The sequence below is a fragment of the Olea europaea genome, unplaced genomic scaffold, assembly GCF_002742605.1.
Source record: "Olea europaea var. sylvestris unplaced genomic scaffold, O_europaea_v1 scaffold1333, whole genome shotgun sequence".
NCBI lineage: Eukaryota > Viridiplantae > Streptophyta > Magnoliopsida > Lamiales > Oleaceae > Olea > Olea europaea.
Window position 1 is genome coordinate 168,565 of NW_019230814.1, and position 11,937 is coordinate 180,501.

The following is an 11,937-nucleotide window of genomic DNA, read 5'->3' on the forward strand; positions in this document are numbered from 1 at the left end:
CTTCCTTGCATGAATTGACAACCAAATACTTTTGTTTCTCACCATCCCGCACGTTACGGGCAGCACAAATCTTGTGCCTTCCTAGAGGACAGCAATGTTATCCATCAAACAAATTGCCCTTGTAGAAAGATTGTAGCCTAATAAAAGATCGTACACATTAACACTCCCTTTGCACATCTAATTCACACACCAACCCTTTCCCCCTCGCCTCCCCCTATTACCAACTTTACACATCTCTATGTCTCTGTAATGGTTCAATAACGATGATAACCCCCCACGAGAGTTACGTGCACTCATCACTACTATAAACACACTTCTTAACACCCTTTTTTCTTGTTAACCGATTTTTTATTTTTTATTTTTTTATTTTCTTCTGCATGGATGGATCACAAGGTGATGGTACATCTGATAATCGTCGCAAGGGCTCAGGAAAGCGCTCGGCGGGGCAAGCCGAGACAGCAGCAGGGGCTCTGGCGCTTAATGCACCTTGTGGTGCATGCAAATTCTTGAGGAGGAAGTGTATTAGTGGATGCATATTTGCTCCTCATTTTGGCTCCGATCAAGGTGCCGCTCGGTTTGCTGCGGTGCATAAGGTGTTTGGGGCTAGCAATGTGTCTAAGCTCCTGTCGCATATTCCAGCCAACCGGAGACATGATGCAGTCGTGACAATATCGTATGAGGCTCAGGCCAGACTTTCGGATCCGGTTTATGGTTGTGTGTCAACAATTATTGCCTTGCAGCAGCAGGTTTGTGCAAAAGAATGACCTTCTCAAAATAGAACATTACTAGGCATGTTAGTTTATCAAATGGACTGAACAATTAAAAAAAAAAATTTCTTCTTTTGTCTTATCTAATTTTAATGAGTCGAGCATAAGAGACACCACTAGAGTTATGGGCCATATCAAACACAGTTTTTTTATTTGTATTCGGGATACGGCCGACCGGCCCAGGGCTCGAGGGCGAGCTTTATTTATTTAAGAGAGAATGGGAAATATTCCTTTAATTCAATATCTCCCCTCTCCATTCTTTGAGTTCGCATTAACATTTGCGAAGCCTTTAACAAGCTTTCTTCGTTCGCACCTTTTAACCTCTGTTACAGAAGTGGAAGTGGAAAGTTAGTGTATCCCCATAGTTTGGAAAACAGATTATGATCGACAACTAAAGTGGTCTATTAGCAAGCTAAATTTACCAACTTTTGTTCAATATAAACAATGTCTGCAGGAATAATGATCTAGTCATATATACTTTCTAGTTTCTGTGCACAACATAGCTAATATGCAAATTGTTGATTAAGCAAATTGATGAAATATTTGTTTTTATGACAGTTTTTTTTAACTCAAAAAACATCAAACTGTCAATTAGTAAGTTACATCGCCCATGTATAATTTAAATTAATACAGAAAAGACTGACGATGAATAAGATAACCAAAAAGGGATTCTATAGTGGAATTTACCAAGAAAAAACTGATTATATATGATGTATACTTTAGATCTGATTTGGGATGGATTAATTAATTTTGTATCACATATATCTCTGCTTTCTGTGCTGATAAATTTCTGTAAATGAAGATATAGGAAAAAGAAACACAATTATTTAACAATCAATAGTTACTGATAAAGAAATTATCCGTACTGAAACAAAATACATCATACGCTTATAACCACCAAAGCGTTTCGTATGTCTTACTTTTTCAGAAAATAGCATTTTGGTGCCCCATTATTTCTTGTTTCCTTTCGGGGATGACTTGCTATGTAAATATATGTAGGTGACATCTCTTCAAGAGGAGCTTTCAGTGGTGCAAACTCAGTTGATGAACAGTAGATTTGCAATGGTAAATGCCCTTCAGAATTCATCATCACAGCAACAACAGCAGCAACATGTTGCAGTGTTACAGCCGGCCTATTCAAACACTTCTTCAGCTTCAAACAATAATCTTATTAGCATCAACAATTTCAGCAGCGCTTCTAACTTCGAACAAACTGCTGCTCCCTCCAACAATTTTGAGCCTGTTCGACTATGCCAATCTGGACAAGATGACGGGGATGAGGAAGAAGAAGAGGAGAGTCGTGATCGATTAGCATTCACTAATCAGATATTTCACTGAGAGATGTGTAATTATTTCTAATGAATAATATTTATATGGTTGCCTTGTGATTAGAAGTAATAAATATCCAGATTCCAATGCGTGTTAAAAATGAGAACGATGCGTCTCTCTGTTTGTGCATGGAAATTTAGTAGTTAGGCAACTTAACCATAACTAAGTACCGCCATGAACACTCAACATGGGCAGTCATTTTAATGACAAGATAGAAGTAAAAAATACAAAAGGAAAAAAGCCTTACTAAAAGTTCCCAAGTTTTATATTTAAGAAGTGAGGCCATGTTATCTTCCATAGCAGCTTTCTAATTTTCACTTTCTTTATAACTTATGGCATCATCAAAAGAGTTTGGTTCATTTTCAGAAAGTTCTTGATAAATAAATAGGGAAACAAAATTATCACTATCAAATCTAGTGAATGGTTTCATATGCATTCTCTCCCTATCTTTTGTCAATTGGTACTCATCAAGGGGAAGAATTGTAGGATCAGATTGTTAACATAATCTATTTCTTGTTCAATTTCAGTTTCAGGCACAATAATAGTTTCTTCATGTTCAATATCCTTAGCAGTAGACTCAGGAGTGACCTGGTCATTACTAGAGAACCCATCTCAATTTGAACATCCTTTTCAATTAAAACATTCTATTTTTCTTCATGACAGGGCATTAAGGATTCATTAAAAATGGTATCTTTTATAATTATAGCCATGTAACCTTTTTCAGACTTAACCCACAATCTGTACGCTTTTACATATTCATCATACCCAAGAAAATACATTTAAGTGATCTAGGTTCTAACTTTCCAACATTTTGATGAGCATACGCAGCACAGCCAAAAACTTTCAAGTAAGAGTAATTTACAAAGTTATTGGACCACACAGCTTCAGGAGTAACAAAATTCAAAGCACTTTTAGGACTCCTATTAATCAAATAGGCTGCAATCTTAACTACCTCACCCCAAAACATTTTAGGCAAACTAGAACTTATAAGCATACATCTTACTTTATTTAACAAAGTTCTATTCATCCTTTCAGCTATTCCATTTTGTTGTGGTGTGTAAGTGACAGTTCTATATCTCAAAATGTCATGCTCTCTACAGAAATTATTAAATTTATGATTGTAAAATTCCAAGCCATTATTAGTTCTCAATATTTTCATTTTAAGATCAGCTTGATTTTCAACTTGGGTTTCCCAATTCTTAAAAACAGAAAATGTCTCATCTTTGGACTTTAGGAAAAACACCCAAAATTTTCTTGAAAATTCATCAATTATCAACAGATAGTATCTGAAGCCAGATAAAGTCGACATAGCAGCAAGACCCCACAAATCAGCACGCAAATATTCAAGTTTTTGTTTGGATTTATGAATTTCAATTGGAAAAGGAAGTTTAACTTGTTTTCTTATAATAAATTGTTCACAATAACCAAAATCACCAAGATTTCTTTTTTCCAAAAACTCCTTTAGATTGCAGAAAATTCAAACTCTTTTTACCAATGTGATCAAGTCTTTCATGCCACAATTTTGCCAAAGTAAAATTTTCATGTACAGTGGAAATAGTTAGAGCCAACAAAGATTTAGCATTCAAACAATACAAACCATGTCTCTTAGGGGCAGAAATGATCACTTTATCCCTCCTAAGAATTTTGATGTGTCCTTTCCCCAAATTTTGTTAAACTCCATATCATCTAACATGCCTAAGGACACTAAGTTCCTTTTTAAATCTGGGACATATCTAGTTTCCTTTAGAAACAAAACATTTCCATTTTCTAATAACAATTTTAACATTCCCTATTCCACTAATTTTGTAGGCAAAGTTATTACCCATTATAACTTGTCCCCCTCTTGTATTTTCAAAATCAATAAAAGAGTTTTTATTAGGACACGAGAAAAGAATAGCCAGAGTTAAGTATCCATTCACCACTTAACTTCTTTTCAACACTTACTAGGACTAAACCATTTTCAGTTTTGGTTTTTCTCATGGACCAAGGTATTACTCCCATTTTCAAAACCTTTTCCCTTTGCGTCATTTTTCTTTTTAGAACAATCTTTAGCAAAATGACCAATTTTATCACAATAATAACATTTCTTGCCTTTAGCATTGTTCTTGGTCTTATTCCTTTCAGTCTATTTTGTTTTCTTTAGAAAAGTTAGGATGATGTTTAGACTCACCATAAGTTTTACCAGTGGACAACAAATTTACCCGAGTGCGACTGTTACTTAACTCAGCCTTAATTTCTTGTGCCTTACTTCTTAAAGCATTAATTATGATATCAGTAGTAAGATCATCCCTGCCATGTTCAAGGACAACCTTAATGTCCTTATACCCATCACTAATGGAGTTTAACAAAACTACAGCCAACTGATCTTTTCAAAGTTTCTCATCACTGTTGGCCAAATCTTGGGTAAGTTTTGTAAATCTGTTCAAATTTTCATCCAAATGAATTGAAGGATACATTTTGAAAGAAGAGAATTGTTTCAAAAGAAAAAAATTATTTGGAGTAGTTTTAGTTACATATTTGACCATAAGTTTGCCCAAAGATCAGCAACAGTTTTAGTTCCTCCAACTTCTCTGATCACATTTTCAGTCAAGTATAAAAATATAGTACTCCAAGCAACTTCTTCAATTACAATTTTCTTAGCAGGGGAAAAATCAGGTGGCCAAGTATCATCCAAAGCTTTAACACATCTCATTTCCATTAAAGCGGCTCTCATTTTATGACTCCATATATTAAAATCAATTTTACCATCAAATTGACTAACTCAAATTTAGCAGTCGCCATTTTAACAGACAATTGACGCACAAATGTCAACAAAGGTATATGGACAATAAGAAAGGAGTCAAGTACACGAGTCGGTGTTACTCTAAAAAATCACAGTATATACACAATAATACAAGATTTAATCAACTTTAGCAGTATCAACAAAAGTGCGGGCAAAATCACTTAAATAAAACAACACAGAGATCAATTAGTTATGTTTCACTGATTTCTTTAGCAACATTCTCCAAGTACACACCCGTACTTGATTTATCTTAGATTCCAAAATCCTTGCAGGAGCCACTGGACAAAGACTATTCTCATGGAAATTTCAATGGTGTACGATAAATCAAGAAAAAAGTCAAGAAATCTTAACTTCAAAAAGTAAATTTTTAAAAAAGTTAAAGATCTCACCAAACGAGCTTGTATAAACTCCTTTTTTTGTAATTTTGCTTAAAAGCAGATCCAAAAACTTCAAGATCTACCTCTTTCTTTGAAGATCCAGGATCTTGTTTATAATTCCAGTGCTTGATACCACCGAAAAGCCAGGATCACACAATATAAGCGTCAAGAAACAAGAATAACTCGATCAAACAGAAAGTAAAACTGCAAAAAATTAAAGTTGAACACCAAACTATTATTTTGGCTTAAGCCTCGAAGGTTTGGTGACCACTTCTAACACCTACATTCCTCGTTGAGTATCCAAGAAAAAGATTATGCTCGGTTGCACTAAGAACGGCCAAAAATGGAAACAAAATTACAAAATGTTCAGAGAAATGTAAACAAAACACTTATCTCTCAAAATATAATGATAGCCTTTAAAGATCCACCCAGAAATCTTCAGAAAACCCCTCAAACAGGACCAAAACCAACAATAATGGAATCAAATAGATTCTCCCCAATATTCACACAGAATATTACACAATCGAAGGTTTATGCTCTCACTCTCAACTTAAAATTAGAAATTTAAGTAGATATCACAGCGAAAGAACCAACCCTAGCATTTTCCCTTTTCTATCTTTTTCTCTCAAGAAGCCTAAGAGCCAAATGAATGAGATGAATAAGAAAATCAAATAGTCCAAGTCCAAATGAATCGTCACAGAAAAGCCAAGGATCATTCTAGATCCACTTTATCCAACGACCGGGAATATCACACGTGTCATCCATCCAGAAAGGCGTTTTAACTAATAAAGACGTGTTTCACAAAAACACAATTTTAACCAACACAAATTCTGGAGAGCACCAAAGTGAGAGAACTAGGGTTCGACTCCAACAGTGATGTAGAATGTAGACCTGATCGGACTTCCTAACTGATACGGTTGATGTTTGGAGCATCGTCAGAACAGGCGTAAAGTGGTGTCAAATGGACGGATCGATCGTGAACAAGAATAACCCAAATCCATTAATGAACCAGGCTATTCAATACAATCCGACCCGTAAAAAATTGTATTGACTTGAGGTATCGCTCGTGATCTTGAGAAACTGTCGGGTAGTCCTTCAAGATGGTCAGGTCTAGTCCGAACAGAACTCGGCGACCTTTATAAGAAGTGACCGCTCGAAAGTCAAACTATCGTTTAAGACTCTCACTGTTGTGGCAGTCACATTAATGAACACCTTATTAAATATTTATATAACCAAATAATATTGTAGAAAAGAATTTAATAAAAAATAGCAAAGGCAAAAGAATAAATTATTTTTTAATGCAAAAGAATTATGTTATTTCAATATTGTGGCACAAGAATTTAATTCAAAAGCTAAATAAATTACTTTTTAAATTTATTTTAATGTTAAGACACGAAAATTGGTATTTTAACCTGACAATCACATTTTTCATGAAATTAATACAAATTTGTTCCCAAAAAAATAAATTTTCAATAAAAAAGTACGTTAAGATAATATATGAACAACTTAAAATCTATCAACAGTAATTCTAGATGTACAGACCAAAGTTCACATAGGTCTTACAGAATTTCAAAAAAACCGGGTGACGTGGCCAAAAAAGGAAAGAAAAGGGAAAAGGGGGAAGAGAATGTTAGAAAAAAGGAAACATCAAACACGAGGGAAGGAAGACCATTTCCCCCAAAACGGAGCCCTAGAAACACTGAAAACCCAACCCATTTCTAGCAAAAATTCTCGTTCATCTTCTCTGGTAGATGAACGTAGCTGATTTTTAGCTGGACTTGTGCATCAATCAGTAGCAGCTGTAAAGGAGTAGGTCATTTTTCCTCTTTCCGATGAAATTCCAGTCCGTCTTCTCCGACACATTTTTATGATCATACTAGAAATTTGGATTTGATTGTGTTGGTTGACTATTGTGGCTGTTTGGATATTGGTCTATCACGGTCTTAAAATTTCGAAGCTCTATTTACTATTGCATCTGTTCTTTACCATTGTTACTCTATTTCTCTTTTCTTTTCTTTTTTTGTATTATTATTATTATTTTTTTGCTTGTTTACATGCCAGTAGAAGTTTGAAATTGGAATTAGAATCTCATATTGGCATTCAAGATTGGAATTGTTTTCCCTTGACTGGACTCTATACTTGAAAGTTTATGCAAGTAAAAACCATCTTTATTTGTCTTCCAAATTTAATTTTTTCTTCGAACGAATTGATTGAAATTGATATAGTGTACCAATTTTCTAATTTCTAAAATAGATCTTGAGGTAGTCATATACAGTGCGTTGTTTGTGAAAATCACTCAACTTCCTTGTTTGCTGCAATGTGGTCATTTCCATCTAATTATTATACTGTGATTGGTTTTCATTTTGCTGAACATTATCATAGACTTGCTCGCAGGTTGTGAAAATTATGAAAGTCGTGAATGAAAATCAATTCGTGCAGTCTGATAATGAGGTAGTTTCAGACAATATCAATGTTGTGGACAATGAAACATTAGGAGGTGATGAGAGATTGCGCCTGAGGTGGTTATGATATTTATGGATGAAAAATGAGTTGTTTGATTTCTACGAACGATATGCTTATACAGTAGGTTTTCTAGTTAGGAAACGAAATTCGAAAAAAGGGGATGATGGAGTCATTAGATATATGAAGTTTACATATAACCGTGAAGGGCGAAGAAACAATAATACAAACACTGCTTTGAAGCCGCAACCAACAAGTCACATAGATTGTAAAGCAAGGATATCTGCATCTTCTGACTGTCATGGAACATGGAAAATTAACACCATCCACCTCTAGCACAACCATGAGACAAGTCTTTCCAAGTCTAGATTGTATCATTGCAATCGAGAATTGAGCGCAAATGTAAAACGAAAGCTTGAATTGAATGACATAGCGGGAATTCCACTGTACAAAAGTTTCAACTCTGCAGTTGTAGAAGCAAGTGGGTATGAGAACATGACTTGCGTTGAAAAAGATTATCGAAACTATATTGAACAAGTGAGATGGTTACAACTTGGAGAAGAAGATGCAACAACATTACAAGCCTTCTTTTCACAGGGTGCAAGCACGGTGCTCAGAATTTTACTTCACTATGGATTTAGACAACGAGTCTCGACTTAAGAATGTATTTTGGGTAGATAATAGATGTAGGCAAGCTATAAGGAGTTCGGTGATGTTGTCACCTTGGATACCACTTATCTGACAAATAAATATGACATGCCGTTCGTACCTTTTGTTGATACGAATCATCACGGACAATCAACAATGCTTGATTGTGGGTTGTTATCAAATGAGAATGTAAGTACATTTGTGTGGCTATTTAGGACAAGGCTTCAATGCATGCGGGGTCAACCTTCCAATGGAATTATTATCGAACAAGATAGAGCCATGTAAAATGCAATTGAGATTGTTTTTCCAAATACTAAATATAGATGGTGTTCGTGACACATTATAAAGAAATTGCTAGGTAAGTTTGGCTACCATGTCGATAGAAGTTCAATATTCTTGACTATACATGAATTGGTATACGATTCGTAGGCTATTGATGAATTTGAAAACGGTTGGAGAAGATGATTGATGAGTTTAACTTGCATGACAATGATTGTTGTCGGGACTGTACGAAAATCGAGGTTGTTGTGTACCTTACTTTCTGAGAACAACTTTCTGGGCATGGATGTCCACAACACAATGAAGCGAGAGTATGAATGTATTTTTTGATGAATATGTCCATTCGAAGACCTCGTTGAAGCAGCTTGTTGGACAATACGAAAGAGCACTAAGGAATAAGGTTGAGAAGGAGTTCCGAGCTCACATAAAATCAATAGATAATGTGTTCTTCAAGACTTCGACGTCGACAGGAGGTGGAGAAGACTGCGACGGTTGTGGATGGGATCGATGGCCGGAGGTGGAGACGAGTGAGGCTACTGTGGACAAACATCTTTTTCGGAGGTGGAGATGGTTGTACGATTTCGGATCAACGAAAATGGGAAGCAAAGATAAGCAGTCAGAGGTGGATTTCACAGTGGTGATTCGTTAATGGTGTAGCTGATGGTCCTTCATAGCGACGATTTTTAAAGCTCTAAATGTAAATAATGCATTCGTCCCCTTTTTTCCCCCTCCGTTATTTTATTTTATTTTATTAGGCAACTGCGAGGTTATTTTGTGAAACTTCTGTGAGGTTGCATTCTATACGTCTAGCGCGGTCGTTTTCCTCCCTCCGTTGTTTTTATTTTTGTGTCATTTTTATTAGGCAACTGCCATGTCATTCTATGATACTTCTGTGAGGCTGTATTCTATACGTCTAGCGCGGTCGATCTATTAATTTTTTGTTCGATTGTAAGATTTTTATTGTGCATTTTGTGAAAATAAAATTATTCCCCTATTTGGTACATATATAAAATCTAAATTTAATTTAAATCAAAGTCAACAATTAATTTTACCACATATTTTATTGGACTTACAGCTTATTAACAACATATTTCATCAACTTTTATCAAAATCTACTAAAACTTTGATTTTAATTCCCACCAAACACGGACTATATTTTAATCAACCCGTGGTGATGGTGCAAGTTTTATATAGAGCAATAATGAACATTAGGAGCCTAATACTCCCAATGATGAGTTGGGCAGTGAGCATGCAGATGCTGTGCCCAAAGCTAGAAAAAGGACTAGCCGGGTTAGGAATAAGGGCACTCCTATGCCTGCTTATCAATCACAACATATAGAAATAACAATTGAAAAAGGCACATGAGTATACATTTATTTTGGTTTTTAAACACTTGGAAACATATTTATTGGTCTTTTGTAATATATATTATGTTTGATATTGTGCATTGTGCACTCATGTTTGGGTAGCATAGTGGAAATGTCTATTAGTTGGAAGGTACTCTGCTAAATGTTAAACAAGTGAAACTAATTGTTATGTGATGGTGATGTTGATTATTTTTAGGATTATGTTTTTTAATTAGATAGGATGAGACATGTACACAACTTTTTTCTGAATTATCATTCTAGGGGATGTTTTATGATTCAAGGGAACATGAAGCCTACCACGAGCAGTAAGCATTGTTTTAAAAGTCATTGAATGCTTAGCTCGGGAAATGTCTTGGACGATTATTATGGGTGCTTCTTTCATGTTATTTACTTGATGAATTATACTGTGGGACTAATAGTTCTGAGGTACAGTCTATTATAAACTTTGAGTCATTTTCCTTTTTGTCTAAGAATCCTTTTCCATTTTGGTGGAGACATGCATGCATTCAACAAGCTAAAAAACAGATTCTGAGATCTTAAATAAAAAATGCGATCTTAAATAAAAAATGCAAATGAATAAGAATAGAGGGTGGTCTGTTAGCTTCTCATTGGTCATTCCTCAACCTGGTTGCTTCCAAGTGTGAGGAACAAGACCTTCTACAATAGTCTTGTTTCTCAACCACAGCTCCCATTCGAGAGGAGTCCTTTTTCACTCTGATTGTGGACATTAATCGAAACTTCAAAGTCTTCTACCTTGAAAAGGAAAGCAAAATAGGATTGTGTTTCTTATTTGGTTGTGTAACTTATCAATTTTTTTATTATAATTTATATCATTTATGCTGGTTTGTTGAACCTTTTTGTATCGTGCGACTCATCGCCACCATCAAAGCATATTTTTATGGCCCATATGCCATATTTTGCTCAATGCCACAACCCATAAGAGATTGTTTATGAGATCGATTTCTAGTAATTATAATTTATTATAATTATTAAGTTTGCTATTCATTATGTCTATAATTGATTTTTTTATTAATTTGTAACGATAAAATATGTATGGCCGATGGCGACTAATGTCGATGTGTATGACACGTGGAAAAGAAGATTGCATGTTAGAATAAACTTACACAAGGACAAGATGGTGAAATGAAAAAGTATACTACCGGTTTAGTCTCCTTTGTGACTACCAAGAAGAGATTGGTATTTTTTCTAACATTTTATTTACATTTTGTAGTTTAAAGTTCATTTATATTTTTAACTGATTATGATTAATGAGTTGCGTATTTTTAGGAGAAGGATATGGACCATCTAAAATCTTAACTAGAGTTCTTCAATTATGTTTACAGGAAGAATTATGGACTTGGCCATTTTATTGATAAAAAATCCAAATAAGTTTATGCAAGTACAATTAGAATCTATGTATTTCATAGTTTGTTCATATAGTAAGTGATAAGTGTATTTTATGCATTTATTCAATGCCTAAAATAGCGATATTTAGTTGTTCTTTTAATGAAACATATTTTTAATTGTTGTATTTTATGTTAAATAGATAAAACTCAATTGTTAAACAAGAAATTGAAAAAAACAAAGGAAAAGTCCTAAAAAATAGTGAAATCCAGAAGAGGAGGACCAAGTTGCAGCAATCCAATAGTTGAATTGGACCATGAATTGAGATTGAAGATGCTAGGGGGTTCAATTTGATGCACTTGGAAGCTAGGAGGGCAAAAAATATAGGCAAAAGGGAGGGAAAAAGATGATCAATAAAAGTTCAAGGACCAAAACGTGAAAGAATATAGAAGGTAGCCAAAAATTGTACTATGCGGTCACATAGTGCATTTGGGCATGCAATCCCATGCTGCTCAAAAGAAAAAATGTTGAAGCCCAATAATTGAACTATGTGGTCGCATTACAATGAACTATACGATTGCATA

The 11,937-nt window shown here is 34.8% G+C and overlaps 1 protein-coding gene across 1 annotated transcript; it reads left to right on the forward strand.

The window, feature by feature from the left end:
* The first annotated feature begins 173 nt into the window (after positions 1–173).
* LOC111375070 (LOB domain-containing protein 20) lies at positions 174–2,168 on the forward strand. The gene is made up of 2 exons (XM_022997857.1): positions 174–746; positions 1,767–2,168. Exons 1-2 carry the CDS (start codon positions 378–380, stop codon positions 2,103–2,105), a joined length of 708 nt encoding a protein of 235 aa, XP_022853625.1. The 5' UTR covers positions 174–377; the 3' UTR covers positions 2,106–2,168.
* Positions 2,169–11,937: the final 9,769 nt, after the last annotated feature.

Bases quoted from the DNA above. Each gene is read 5' to 3' on its own strand.
- LOC111375070 (XM_022997857.1), top strand. From the start codon at position 378: ATGGATGGATCACAAGGTGATGGTACATCTGATAATCGTCGCAAGGGC. The intron at 747-1,766 runs GTTTGTGCAAAA...AAATATATGTAG, and splicing joins TTATTGCCTTGCAGCAGCAG to GTGACATCTCTTCAAGAGGA.